A 15613-nucleotide genomic window follows, 5' to 3' on the forward strand; every position below is an offset into this window, starting at 1 on the left:
AGTCCTTCTCTTGTCCCTTACAGTGCTGCATGTGAGAGGGGATTTTCACATCTGAATATTATAAAAAAAACAAGTACACATTCTGCCTATCAAACTCTCACCGCTCATCTCATATGCACATCCAGTTGTCTAAGTTCACAACAGAGACCTTTGACCCAAAGCCAGCTGTTGACTTGTGGATGCAAACAGTTAATCGCAGGCTGAACCAGGGAGAAAGGAGCAGGCCTAGTACATCTGTGTCTTCTACTGTTTTTGAAATAAAGGAAGACAGTCAGGAGGTAAGTGATGATGATGATGATGATGACATAAGATAACTTTCAGTGCTTTTAAATAGCAGTAACTGTTGTCAGTACTTAAAAAGCTGTCATTTCATTTGGTTTTCAGTGTTTGAAATGCTGTCATTTCATTAGAAAGCTACAGTTAGGTCCATAAATATTTACAGAGACAACTTTTTTCTAATTTTGGTTCTGTACATTACCACAATGAATTTTAAATGAAACAACTCAGATGCAGTTGAAGTGCAGACTTTCTACTTTAATTCAGTGGGGTGAACAAAAAGATTGCATAAAAATGTGAGGCAACTAAAGCATTTTTTAACACAATCACATCATTTCAGGGGATCAAAAGTAATTGGACAATTGACTCAAAGGCTATTTCAAGGACAGGTTTGGCAAGTCCGTCGTTATGTCATTATCAATTAAGCAGATAAAAGGCCTGGAGTTGATTCGAGGTGTGGTGCTTGCATGTGGAAGATTTTGCTGTGAACAGACAACATGCGGTCAAAGGAGCTCACCATGCAGGTGAAAGAAGCCATCCTTAAGCTGCGAAAACAGAAAAAACTCATCCGAGAAATTGCTACAATATTACGAGTGGCAAAATCTACAGTTTGGTACATCCTGAGAAAGAAAGCAAGCACTGGTGAACTCAGCACGCAAAAAGACCTGGATGTCCACGGAAAACAACAGTGGCACCAGGACACTAGTGTTTATTGATGAAGTGACACAGGACAGAAGCAGCTGAATGAATTCTGAGGTGTTCAGAGACATACTGTCTGCTCAAATCCAGCTAAATGCAGTCAGATTGATTGGGCGGCGTTTCATGATACAGATGGACAATGACCCAAAACATACAGCCAAAGCAACCCATGAGTTTATTAAAGCAAAGAAGTGGAAAATTCATGAATGGCCAAGTAAGTCACCTGATCGTAACCCAATTGAGCATGCATTTCACTTGTTGAAGACTAAACTTCAGACAGAAAGGCCCACAAACAAACAGCAACTGAAAGACGCTGCAGTAAAGGCCTGGCAGAGCATTAAAAAGGAGGAAACCAAGCATCTGGTGATGTCCATAAGTTCAAGACTTCAGGCTGTCATTACCAGCAAAGGGTTTTCAACCAAGTAGTAGAAATTAACATTTTATTTCCAGTTATTTAATTTGTCCAATTACTTTTGAGCCTCTGAAATGAAGGTATTGTGTTGAAAAAAATGCTTTAGTTGCCTCACATTTTTATGCAATCTTTTTGTTTAACCCACTAAATTAAAGCTGAAAGTCTGCACTTCAATTGTATCTGAGTTGTTTCATTTAAAATTCATTGTAGTAATGTACAGAACCAAAATTAGAAAAAAGTTGTCTCTGTAAATATTTATGGACCTAACTGTACATACTACGGGGCTTTAAAGAACAGATATTTTGTTGTACTGGTTTTATTTATTTTCAGTTGAAATTAAAGTACATGTGATGTCAGGTTATCCATGTATCCCTCTGTTGTCTTCATCCTGTGAGGTGGGTCATGGAAAAAATGTATTTTAAAAAAAAGTGAGGACCAAGCAACAACCCCAGGTTCTCCCCTGAGAACAAGACCAAATATGTTATGTGCACCCCTGATAATATTAATTCATAATATTGTGCCTGTAGTAATTACCTAGTCCTAGTCACTTGCCTAATTTACAACTTTAATTTTTTTCTATCTACACTGAAACATTCTTATGTACTTGACTTTTCCTCTATGTCTTAGACCTGCAGTTTTCCGTTGTACTTGTAATAGTATGCTGACCTTTGAAGTTCTGCTATGGAACAAACCTGGTGACTGATGGTTACCAGTGCTTAAAAATCAACCAATCATGTTTAGTGTCGATTATAGCAGAAAAAAAAAACACCCTGTCCTAAAATCTTACATTTTAGTGTGAATTTTCTTTTCTTGGCGAGACTCCTCTTTGTCAAATTATCTATCCACTCTGAGTTTGGAATCCTGTTTCCTTAGTTTTAGTTGTGGTATTGACACCACATTCATTTACTAAACTGTGACAAGTAAACCACAAGCTACAATTTATAGCTGGAATTTTTTTTTTAATTTAGAATTTTGCAGTGAAAGAAAGAAAAATACAGATGGATGACTGCATCAGACTCACTGAACACTTAATCGTTGCTCTTCCAGCACTTTTGGAAAAGGTAGGGCTTTTATTGTTCTGCCACACTGCACAATTTTTTTCCCATAGCTGATGATTTTTTTTTTTGCATTTGTTTTCTTCAGTATTCAGTAAAAGCAGAAAATGTGGCCAATCTTCTCCAGATACCACAATATTTTGACACAGATGTTTACAGAAATAGTCATTTGGAAAAGGTATGTAGCATGTCATTATATGTGTACTACAGACTGTTTTTTTCCTGTTTGCTATATACTTTATACATTCAGCAGCTGGTCTATTATGTACACATTCTCATTAATGAAAATAGCCTGCTGCTCAGTGAGATATCTAAGCAACTGTGACCATGTCTATTAAATTCAGTCATTGTGCGATTAAAAAAATTATACATTGATTTATAGATGTCACAAAATGTGTTAGTGAAAGAGGTCAGACGTTTTCAACCTAACAGAAAACCACAAATATTAACACAATTATAGTTCCTTAGGACGTACTAGGGCTTTTAATACCAGCTGAGTGTTACCTGAATGAGTAATGTATTTTACTGTATCGTGATTGGTATCGACTTTTTTTTTTTTTGCCTAACCTTTCTTTGTCTGTTTCACATCTCAATTTTCATGCAGCTTCCCACCTCTTCTCTTTTTCCTGTGCAGGGCAGCTACTCTATTTCACTTGCCAGCAGTCCCATTTTTTTTGTGAGATTACATCCACAGCTTGTACAGTTGTGCTGTTCTCCTAGCACCATTCATTTACATGAACTGAATGCCCCATTTCTCCATGCAGCTGACGCAAAAAAGAGGCTTGGTACCTAAGAATGCCCCACACTCTATTGCTTTATTACTGACAAATTTTGAAAAATAACAAAAAACATTTTTGTTAATTTTCTTTCTTCAATAATATCACAATATTTCAATCAAATCAGAAGAAGTATTTTTGAGATTTTGGGGGCTTTATTTTTTCTTTAGCAAATGGGGATTTAACCCTAAATATCAATATACAGTGCACCCGGAAAGTATTCACAGCGCATCACTTTTTCCACATTTTGTTATGTTACAGCCTTATTCCAAAATGGATTAAATTCATTTTTTTCCTCAGAATTCTACACACAACACCCCATAATGACAACGTGAAAAAAGTTTACTTGAGGATTTTGCAAATTTATTAAAAATATCTGAGAAGTCACATGTACATAAGTATTCACAGCCTTTGCTGAATACTTTGTCGATGCACCTTTGGCAGCAATTACAGCCTCAAGTCTTTTTGAATATGATGCCACAAGCTTGGCACACCTATCCTTGGCCAGTTTCACCCATTCCTCTTTGCAGCACCTCTCAAGCTCCATCAGTTAGATGGCAGGCGTCAGTGCACAGCCATTTTAAGATCTCTCCAGAGATGTTAATGGCTGGGCCACTCAAGGACATTCATAGAGTTTTTCTGAAGCCACTCCTTTGATATCTTGGCTGCGTGCTTAGGGCCGTTGTCCTGCTGAAAGATGAACCATCGCCCCAGTCTGAGGTCAAGAGCGCTCTGGAGCAGGTTTTCATCCAGCATGTCTCTGTACATTGCTGCAGTCATCTCTCCCTTTATCCTGACTAGTCTCCCAGTTCCTGCCGCTGAAAAACATCTCCACAGCATGATGCTGCCACCACCATGCTTCACTGTAGGGATAGTATTGGCCTGGTGATGAGCAGTGCCTGGTTTCCTCCAAACGTGACGCCTGGCATTCACACCAAAGAGTTCAATCTTTGTCTCATCAGACCAGAGAATTTTGTTTCTCATGGTCTGAGAGTCCTTCAAGTGTCTTTTGGCAAACTCCAGGCGGGCTGCCATGTGCCTTTTACTAAGGAGTGGCTTCCGTCTGGGCACTGTACCATACAGGCCTGATTGGTGGATTGCTGCACTCTGGAGCTCTGACAGAGTGACCATCGGGTTCTTGGTCACCTCCTGACTAAGGCCCTTCTCCCCCGATCGCTCAGTTTAAATGGCCGGCCAGCTCTAGGAAGAGTCCTGGTGGTTTCGAACATCTTCCACTTATGGATGATGGAGGCCACTGTGCTCATTGGGACCTTCAAAGCAGCAGAAATGTTTCTATAACCTTCCCCAGATTCGTGCCTCGAGACAATCCTGTCTCGGAGGTCTACAGACAATTCCTTTTACTTCATGCTTGGTTTGTGCTCTGACACGAACTGTCAACTGTCGGACCTTATATAGACAGGTGTGTGCCTTTCCAAATCATGTCCAATCAACTGAATTTACCACAGGTGGACTCCAATTAAGCTGCAGAAACATCTCAAGGATGATCAGGGGAAACAGGATGCACCTGAGCTCAATTTTGAGCTTCATGGCAAAGGCTGTGAATACTTATGTACATGTGCTTTCTCATTTTTTTTATTTTTAATAAATTTGGAAAAAACTCAAGTAAACTTTTTTCACATTGTCATTATGGGGTGTTGTGTGTAGAATTCTGAGGAAAAAAATGAACTTAATCCATTTTGGAATGAGGCTGTAACATAACAAAATGTGGAAAATGTGATGCGCTGTGAATACTATCCGGATGCACTGTACTGAAACGTCCTTTCTTATTGAATACCTTCTGCTCTAGATATACCACCCAGTCAAACTTCAGCTTATATGTTACATTTATATGGCAAGCATTAGTTGATTGAGTTTTTGAACATGTCAATAACAATTAATGATTGTGTTTAAATTCTTGTCTGGTCACTAATGAGGGATGTGTTCATTGAATGCTTTTATTTTCAAAGTATATGGACATGTTGCTGAAGCAAATGACAGATGTTGTTGAGCAACACACACATCCTGCAGTCCTTGAAGCCTGTGCCAAAACATACTCTGTGCTCTGCAGCGAGGAGGTGGCTGTGCATGTACTGGCAAATATCTCCAAAGACCAGCTAATTGACCAATGGACCAAACGGTTACATTTGTTACTAGAAGACTTTTTCTGTGAGGTATATGATGCTTATTTTCTTAGTGTGTGTCAGGTTATAATAAATGATGTGAGGTTTTTTTTTCTCTTTCTTCATCCTGTAAAACACTTTGCGCTACATCATTTGTATGAAAACATGCTACAGTATATAAATAAATATTGTTGTTGTTGAGTGTACAAGGGAATATTTTTTTAATTTGAATATATGGGTATTATAAAGCAGCTTTTGCACTTAAAAGTATGACTTTTTCAGTCAAACTTATTTCTAAACAAACATGATATACTGTATATGCATTTGCTACACAAAATAGTGTTCCAAAGTCCAGCAATTTCTAGAAGTAGTTTTAAAAAAATTTCTTGCCGCACTGGCATATTTAAATGGAGATAATGAGCACAGAGCACGACCGGAAAATAAAAACCTTAAAGTTACCAGTTATGTTCTCTTTGAGTTTTGATAAAATAAAATATGCCTTCTGATAATGAAAGGGATCTGGAAATAATAATTTTATTACATATTCTTGGAACTGTTTTATTCAAGGTAAAGGTACATTTACTACTTACTTGTGTGAGTTTTCAGATAAATACAGAAGTAAATCAAAACAACACCAACCAAATGTCTTGAAAACTTTACAGTGAATTTATTTTTCTAGAGGAATCCACTACCCGGCTGGAGGGAGGGGTGAAAGCTTATTGCAGAAGACCAGAAGTGCTGAGGTAGCTGGCACAGCTGGTTTTCTTTTAAAATGGTTGAATCTCATAATATTAATGTTTTCATGTTCCAAATTGACATGTATAAGCTATTTTACAATATGTGTGTAATCACAAAATCCGGATCAATATTTAACAACTGTCTTGGCTTGAGAAATTGATGTATTTGATAAGTGTTAAGCCTTTTTTCCCCAGCTTTACCCAGCTTTCCAGCATGCTCATTAATTCCAACGTAAAACACCAGTGCAAGCAAGGTATTTAATATTTATAGAAAATTACGTTCTTTGGAACATAATTTTGCATGGCAAATGAATATATACCATGTTTGTGAAGAAATAACTTTGACTTGAAAAATGCCAAACATATCCTTTAACTAATATGTCTATATAGAATATTTTATATCTGATAAACTTCAGATATATTCAGACTTCAGAAATATTTATCACATTTGTATTGTCAGTTATGGGTAGCTAACTATGGGATCACAGCTCCTGTCATCTGGTCTATAATCTGGTGTATTATAGAAAGATGCTACAGTTATAATTGGAAGCATCAGCTTGGTTAACTTTGTATCTTGTTAACAATAGGCACATAGATAAAACACCATGTGGTGAATAATGGTCACATAATAAGGTACTTTACTTCGTAGTCAACCCCTGATCTCTAGAATTGGCAAGGTCCAGAGCTAAAAACTGTGTCTCCCATATTCCAATAATTATGTTAGGATACTACTAAATGTATTTGAGGTGTCTTTTAGGTTTAATTAAGCTTGCCATACTGCACATGCAACCGTACAGACCCTGGGAAAATTGTAATTTTCTTTTACTTCAATCATCTAGACAGTGGAATGTGTAGGAAATTGTTTTGTTCCCTTTTTGTAGGGAGAGGGCCAGTCAGCTAGTAAAGAAGTTAACCACCAACTCTTATCCACATTGAAAAGAATCACCGCCTTTCATAAGTAAGTAGTGGTTTTGTATTGTGTATTTTTATTTCTTATTTTTTCTTACAAGTATAGGTTTGATTTTGTTGTTTTACTTGAAGGAGATGTTAGCCATAATTTTAAAATATGATGGTTTATAAGAGATTACATTTTGTGGCTCATTTAAACAATCAAGTGATTTGAATTTCAGCAAATTTAGAGAAAGCATTATAATAATATGACACCTCACAAGTAAGGTCAAGTTAAAATATTGAGATATGAGTATCACTATATAGACATCTTTGAAACAGATAAATGCAAAGTGCGGGCAAACTCATCATGTTGTTCAGATTGAAACATTTAATGGGTTAATGTATCCAAGCTGCTTACTATTTAATGAAGCTGATGTAATATAGTTTATATTTGTTTATTACATAAATGACATATTAAAAAGCTGTTAATCTGGCTTTCTAGCATTAACAACACATTCTTCAGTCTAGATTATGCCTGTCAAGGCATTACAAGTGATTCTTATATAAATTTTGTCCAATAAGATTTCTGGATTTAAGATTATTTTGCAGAGTTTATTATTCCTTGTTAACATTTCCACATTCCAGATCTGAGTGTTTCACTTTCACTACTTAACATCAGTGCAGCATGGTGGCGCTCCTACTGCACAGGTCCTGATGATCTTGGATCCCTCAGCCAGTTGTTGTCTATGTTGAATTTGTCTATTCTTCTTATCTCTGCATTGTTTTTTATCAGTTTGCTCTCAATTCCCCACTGTTGATTCTAAATGGAATTTGTGATGGCGTGGCACTCTGTCCAAGCAGTGGGTTCTCTGCATTAAGGGCTATTTTGGCATTGCTCCATCCCCCACCAGATACCACTGTTGTTGAAAAAATTAAATAAATGCTAAACTCTCCAGAATAATGTAACATTCTGTATGTTTATAATGTCATTATTGTCATGTGTACAGCGAAATTCTTACTTGAAAATGCATATCAACATGCAATACGTAGTGTTAAAATATTTATGACAAATTCAACTTAGTTGTTATAATTCAATTTTCCAGTGTCCCATGACATTCTCAATGTGCTTTCATATCTAGAAAATCTGTGTAGTTGTAGTATGTAAAAATGTCTTTGTGTCTGATGTCACTAGCTGGCTTCCAATTTGCTTGGTCATGGCCTTTGACCCTATGGTTTTCTCAAATACCTTTGCTGAGGTGTGCACATATGTAGCCTGAAGTCTGGAACCATTTTAAGCAACCCATTTTTTTGTCACACAATTTAAAGGGTGCATGAACTTGCACATCTCACTGTTTTGAAGTAGCTGTCATCATTATGGATTGTGGATTACTAATGTACAATAGAATTAAGTACCTTGCACATGGTATGGGGATGGACTGTAATGAACTATGAATAGTTCTGTATTCCGTGTTTCTTATATTTTACATATTTTATGTAATATGTATTAATTAGACATACGAGACACTAGTGCTAAAAGCAATTAGTAGAAAAAACATGGGGAAAGCGTAGGGTTAATTGTGATTTGTCTAGTTATTACTCTATTATAATATGTGCTGTGCTGCTTGGCTTGCTGTTTGACTGGGCAGTACTGGTAAAGGAGTTTGGGGTAAGGGATTTGAGGTTGAATATGTAAAAGCACAAGATATGTCTCATAAGACTGTTGTCAGGGGTAAACAATTGACTAATGGAAGAATTTAGAAGAAAGGTTCAGGAGCCAGAAGCCACCCTGGCCTCTTTGATGGCTCTTTGACTCAAAAATACCACAAAAAGTTTGGAAAAAAAGCATAAATATGAGGGAAAATGTACCCAGGCCATTGCAGATGGAGACCATACCAGAAAGACTGGCCAGCTCATTGTGAAGTGCAAAAAGACCTCCCATCTGAGCACTAAACACATTGGGTGTCTAGCCTCCACCAAGAAGAACTGTTGCTGTCCATCCAGGTTGTGTTTGGGGTAAATGCCACACGTCTACAGAGAGCTTAGTTTCAGCTTTAGGCACATTTTAGGAATTAATTACTTTTATGCTTAAGACCATTAGTTAATGAATAAAATGCTGTATCTGCTACCGTGCTTGATTGCTGTACACTCTATTTACTGTCTCTGACTAAGTTAAACATAAAGCACACATGTACTCAATTGTGCTTTGGTCTGTCTGTAATCAGTATTAGTGAAAGATATTTTAATTTCACATTGGCTTACTTATTTTTGAATCAGAAACACACAAAGGTTTAAGGATTTATTCACATTTAATTTTAACAATCTTCTGGAGGATGTTCAAAGAAGATTTCTTTAACTTGTCTAAAATTCACTTATCGTAAGGTGTGGAAAGAAATATCATTAAAATGAACATCCTACCTAAATTCTCATACATTTTACAGTATACGTTTGTTTGTATAAATAAATCCTTCCAAAAATTTGCAGAAGTTGTAATTTAATTTATATGGACTAGTAAGAAATTTGTGAAAATCCTGTGTTAGTGCAGGTGATGTCTTGAGGTAGAAATATTAATGATTGCTTTATGTTAATAAGCTGAACATCTTACTTCCTCTCTCCCTCTAAACTACAGTTATTTGGACCTTGATCTGAATGAAACCTCTTTATCCACATTGGTTATGTTGTAGTACATTGTAATGAGCAATATGGCTCTTTACAAATGTAATCAAAAGCTGTCCATTTATCAACAAAACTGTTTAATCTGGTTCAGGGTCATGGAGATCAGAGTGTATCTGACAGCAGTGGGCATAAGACAGAGTCCACCTAGATGGGATGCAAGCCCACTGAAGTTCTCACTCACGCTCACACCTATAGTCGATCAAACAAGGATAATAAAGCATCACTAATGAACCTAACGTTTGTGTTTGAGGGACTGACAGGAATCATTCAAGAGAAAATCACTTTCAAACAAAGTAAAAATGTATGAAGTCCACCCTGACAGTGCCAGCGATTTAAACCCAGGAATCAGCAACACTAACCGCTGTGACATCATCTTGTCTATCTAACACAAAAGCTAATTCATCAATTACCACTGAAAGCACTGATGAAGAGTGCAGCAGAGTGTACTCTAAATCATTAACAAATACAAAGTCACTTTGTTGTACTGAAAATCCAGGAAATCAGACATTTTGAGTTAATGCATCAAATATTGCTTTCACTTAGGCTTTGAATCGCAATTTTATTGAATTTGTTTAAATTTTTTTAGTGCCCATGATCTGTGCCACTGGGATTTGTACAAAAGCATATTCCGGCTGCTTAGTGATGGTTCTCAGCAAGTGGAACCATCTCACCAGGTACTTTTTTATTATCTTAAACTACTATGTTCTGTAGATTTCTGGAGTGCATAGATTAAAGTTTTGTTTTTTACTGCTTGTTTTAAATGAAATGTTAAAAAATGAATATTTTGAGCAGTTGTTTACTTTTAACTGTTGTTTAATTTTTTTTCTTTTTCAATCCAAAAATGTCATTAGGTTGAATGACATCTCCAAAGTAAAAAAAAACCACTCTGTTTGTACCAGACCTGTAAGAATCCCCCATACCAGTGTTCCAAACCCTTCATAATTATTTAATCCCACTCCATATTTTGGTGGTAAATTTTACAACTGATGATCTGCCAGCATTCATTTCTGCTGTTATACAATGCCTTTCATGGAGAGCTTTGGACAGCATCAGTTAGAGACATTTATTGGTCTGCCCTGGGGAACATGAACGATAGCTAGCTGGCTCTGATATCTGGTTCTAGCACACCAAGAACACACACAGTGTGTAGACAGTCTGCTGGTGGTAAGTGGTTTTCAGAAATTGAATTTTTGATTGTATTAAAAATGTGACTGTCTTATTTGAGTACAAGGACAGTGAGGTCAGGGCCAACCCCAGTGTCGTCCAGCGGAAAGCATGAGCCGGCTCTTGTTTGTTGAAGGCATAACTCATACACCTTCCCACACTTATTGATACCCTGCTATTTAGAGTCATCAGTTAACTTACTTAACAACAAGCTTGTTGGGTGGCATGGTGGCGCATTGGTAGTGCTGCTGCCTTGCAGTAAGGAGACCCAGGTTCACATCCCACGTCCTCCCTAAATCTACAAGGGGTGAGTGGATTGAAACAAACCAGTACTCTAACCTGTAATCACAACCATGAATTTGGTTTTATAAGCAGCTCCTGCCACTGAAGAACTCAAACTCCAAATAGGCTTCCATATGTTGTCTGACCACTCTGCCTTAATGTCCACATTAATGAAGTGTTGGGGTGGTCCTTCTGGGAGTTTCTCTTGTCTCCACATAGGTTCTCTGGAGCTCATCCACACTGATAATCAGGTTTTTGGTTGTCTCACAACCACAGTGGTTGTCTGTAACCACAACTTACAGTGGCTCTCCCTCCCCCAATTGCTCTGTTTAGATGGGCAGACAGCTTGAGCAAAAGTCACGATTGTTCTAAACTTAATGCATTTAAGAATTATGTGCTCTTGGGAACCTTCAGTGAGGCAGAAATGTTTTTTCAGGCTTTCCTAGATCTGTGCTTTGACACAATTTTGTCTCTTCAGGTCTGCAGGCAGTTCCTTCAACCTCATGATTTGGTTTTTGTGCTGATACACTTTGTCAGCTTGTGTATGCCTTTCCTAATAATGTATAATCAGTTGAGATGATCAAAGGTGGACTCCAAATAATGTGTAAAAACATCTCAGTGATGATGAATAGAATGGAATGCACATGTGCCAAATTTTAAATGTCATAGGAAAGGGTAAAATTACTTATGGAAATGTGATATTTCAGGTTTTTACTTTTAATTTGCAAAAATTCCAAAAATCTTGTTGAGGCTTTGTCATTCTTGCATCCTAAGTGTTGCTTGATGAGGGATAAATAGAATTTAAATTATTTTAGCATAAGACTGCAACATAACATGTGAAAAAGTAAAAGGGTCTGAATACTTAGTGAAGGCACTGTAGATGCCTGAATCTTTGCATGGAATTATAAGTCTTTTGAATAACTGACTAAAATCAGAAGTCATTGCTAAAATCTGTTTATTTTTGTTTATTAATTGTATGAAATATAATTAAAATTACTACTCAAAACTAAGTAAAATTTTAGTTACATCCTAGAACGCTAAATTATTGTCCTGGACTGGGCACTTGTCCAGTCACTGGCTTATCTCCAACTGAAGTATTGGTCTTAATATTCATTTTAGTTTGCTCTGCCAAGAAGTATTTAAGACTGTCTTTTTTTATTTAGAGCCATTAGACTATACTTGAAATCTATCTGCAATACTAAATGATTATTTATGTAAACTGAACATAATGTATGTCACTGTCACTGAAATTTGAAATGTTTGTGCAGACAAATGTCTGAGTCTAAACAAAAAGTTACTGTTTATTATTTAGTGACCTTTAAATGAAATTAACAGTTTCATGTCTACAGGTCATTGTTCAAGCTCTGCAATGTGCTTTCTACGCTATTCTGTGGCAGTTAAACCGGTGCTTTGAAGGCATCACCTCCAAGGTAATTAATCATATTTGTCTTGGGTGACCCATGTTTCATATCAGCAAAGGGTTTCAATGGATGTGGTTTGAAAACTGTTAGCAGCAGTTAATACTGAGGGTCTCTTATTACACTGTAATTATTGTAATTCCCTTGTAATTACCTGTGTAATTAAAGTGTCACTGGGCATTATTACCATGTACCTGAAAAATATCAGCAGACTACAGTGTATTTGAATTGTGATCAGCCTCTAATTACCTGTGTAACTATGGATTACATGAGTGTTATTACCAAGTATTTGCTGTTTTACTTAAGTAGTGTTGTAGGTGACTACACAATCGAGTATGAAATATGAACGGGAAATGTGTGTTTACCTAAAGCTATTACTTGACCTCCACAGTAAGTACATGACAGTAATGCTGAGTTACACTGTAGGTGATTACTAAGCTTTTGAAGCTAAGTCTTCTTTTTTTGCTCATATATTATTTGCAACATTAATGACTTTAGGTCTTGCTTATTGCTGCCTGTCCTTCCTGCCAGTTGCTTCCTGCACTTTTACATTATGTTTAATGTCTAATGGATATGAACATATTACTATCCAAATAAGTTGTGGATTGTTAATTGTGTTACTCCTTTCAATTGCATTAGTTTGAAATCTGGATAGTTTGTCTTTATTATATCCATATACATTTTGTCAGGATGCATATGCTACAATTCATTTCTGTGTGTGGTGCACAGACATGCCATTACTTCTGAAACATTAAATGATCAAATCTTCAGTAGGTTAAATCAAAAGGCAGATATTTTTACATTAAAAACACTGAGATGGCTCCCAGAGGGCTCAGTCTGAAAACATTCAATCACTGTAATACCAGGATTAGAAGCACAGAATGGCTAAATGGTAAGTTGTTCATCTACCACCATAGATCAAGTCTTCATTTTAATAATTGCTTAATGAATCAACCTTTGTCTTCCTAATCAAAATGAACATACAGAAGAATGTCGACCGGGCAGTGTCATATCTTGACATCGGTGACTCGTCCAAGTCACGTCTTTATTAAACTTAGCAAGCACACTTGAGAAAACTTTCCATTGTGGTTTAATAAAATCAAGCTAATTAAATGCATTTCCTCAAAGTGATACATAAATTGAATTCTGTAACCGTACAATGTCCAATTTTCTAGAGGATGTGGCTCTTGTACTTTGTTTTATTAAATCTGAGCCTCTGGGGGAAAGTGTTTCGTGTAATGATATTTTTCATCTCTTCATTGACCTTTGGCACACCTGAAATAAAATATTGATGGCCTTCAAGAACATTCAAAGGAAAAAAATGGATATATAATTTTATGCATCTGAAACATTAGGATTAAACTTTACATCAGTGACTTTTTCATCAATAATTCACAACAAGGACAGTAATGTGAGTCAGTGACCATGAATATATTGCAATCTGCAATTCTAATGTCAGGAGAACTTGACTTTAATGGTAAGCTCACTTGAAATGAAAGGATGTGTTCAGCAAAAAATAGGGAAATTTATGACTAAAGGGGCCAAAAAGAATGAAATTGGAAGTATGTCTTTTGCAGCAGTAATTTAAAACTAATTCAATCAAAGGTCAAAAAGGTAATGCAAGAAAACAAATAACCTTTTCCAGCAGAATTAATTGTAGTCACAAATTACAATAATAACAACAATAGAAATGTCTTTATAGAAAACATATTCTATGCAACTTGTGTATCTGAGTAATAGTCAAATTTCTTTTTTGTACATGTAAAATAGGCAGTTGCAGTCAAAGGCCTGACTTAGCCTCTCAAACAAATGGAGTTTGCTGGACACGCAAAGGTCAGTTGTTGAGTTTGTGACCTGAAATAGGAAGCAACTTGGCAACGAATCAGAGTGAAACATGTTACACAGAGTACCTTTCTTAATGAGCACCATCACAAATTCTCAAACTTAATATTTCTAGAAACACACCTGAAGGAATGCATTTAAAGTGTGATATTAAAATTTACAAATAAAGTTCACAGTAACTGTACAAATCATACACACCACTAGTAAACAGCAAACCTTGCTCATTTTGCCTTGCCATGTGTTTGGTGATAGCACAGGAACTTTTGACTGAACTAGGTGAAATGCATTGAAGTCAGTAGGGAAAAAAACTGAACTACTTTTTAGTGGGGTAAAATGGTGCAGTGGCCTTTTAGATGAGATTAGATTTGATAAAGATAAACTTTATTAATCCCATGGGGAAGTTCAAATGCATACAGCCGCAGAGACATAAAAAACTACAATACAGACTCGCAGGACAGATAATACGGCCAATGAATTAATTCAATTGATAACTAAGTAAATAAGCTTCACAAGTACATTGGATGTATCCATTGAATCACCTGATAGCAGTAAGCAGAAAAGACCCTAGTAGAGCTTCTTAGCACGCCATAGTGGAATGAGCCTGTGGCTAAAAGTGCTCGGAGAGAGCGCCTCCTGGAGGGGATGGAGAGGATTTTTCATGTTAGCATCTAAATTTGCCATCATCGTCTTTTCCATAACAGCTACCAATGTGTCCAAGGTGTCCTGTGATGGAGCAGGCCTTCTGATAAGTGTTTATGTCCCTGAGGGCGAAGAAAGCATCTACCAACTGTGCTGGATTGATTATTGTGGCCAGAAATGTGACCTGAGCTGTGAAGCAGCAGTGCTAACCAGTAACCATCATGCCTGCCTGAGATAAAATTGTGTCAAGCTGCATTGTCTGTTTCTAAAGCCAGCTAAGTTACAGTGTAAACACGCTTTCACACAGACAGGAAGAGAAATGCAAGATCAACTGTGGTCACATGCAAATCTCAGTTAAAGAAAAAACCTTTAAGCAATCTGCTTAATCCATTTGAGATGTTTGCCTTGTGCATTGTGCAGCCCTGCCCTCTGCAAGGTGACATCACTGTACAGGATGGCTTTGAATTCATTTAACTTCAGGAAGACACAAATGGAACTAAGTTAAGTTTAACTTTCTTTCTTGTAAGAATCTAAGTTCAAGAATAAAAAAGTTTTCTTTAAAGAGCTATTTTAGTTTTATTTGTGCAATTGTGGATCCAAAATATGACAATTAATAGAATTACATATCA

At 36.6% G+C, this 15613-nt stretch overlaps 1 protein-coding gene across 1 annotated transcript in view; it reads left to right on the top strand.

Moving 5' to 3' along the window:
• si:ch211-269e2.1 (cohesin subunit SA-2) overlaps window positions 1–15613 on the top strand; it is a 180333-nt gene that overhangs the window by 84689 nt on the left and 80031 nt on the right. Inside the window, exons 21-26 of the mRNA XM_039746272.1 lie at window positions 2356–2448; window positions 2531–2620; window positions 5186–5389; window positions 6957–7033; window positions 10226–10313; window positions 12435–12515. Of these exons, the coding sequence (XP_039602206.1) occupies window positions 2356–2448; window positions 2531–2620; window positions 5186–5389; window positions 6957–7033; window positions 10226–10313; window positions 12435–12515 (633 nt within the window). The remainder of the gene's footprint in view (window positions 1–2355; window positions 2449–2530; window positions 2621–5185; window positions 5390–6956; window positions 7034–10225; window positions 10314–12434; window positions 12516–15613) is intronic.

This window comes from Polypterus senegalus, chromosome 2 (genome assembly GCF_016835505.1).
Source record: "Polypterus senegalus isolate Bchr_013 chromosome 2, ASM1683550v1, whole genome shotgun sequence".
Lineage (NCBI taxonomy): Eukaryota > Metazoa > Chordata > Cladistia > Polypteriformes > Polypteridae > Polypterus > Polypterus senegalus.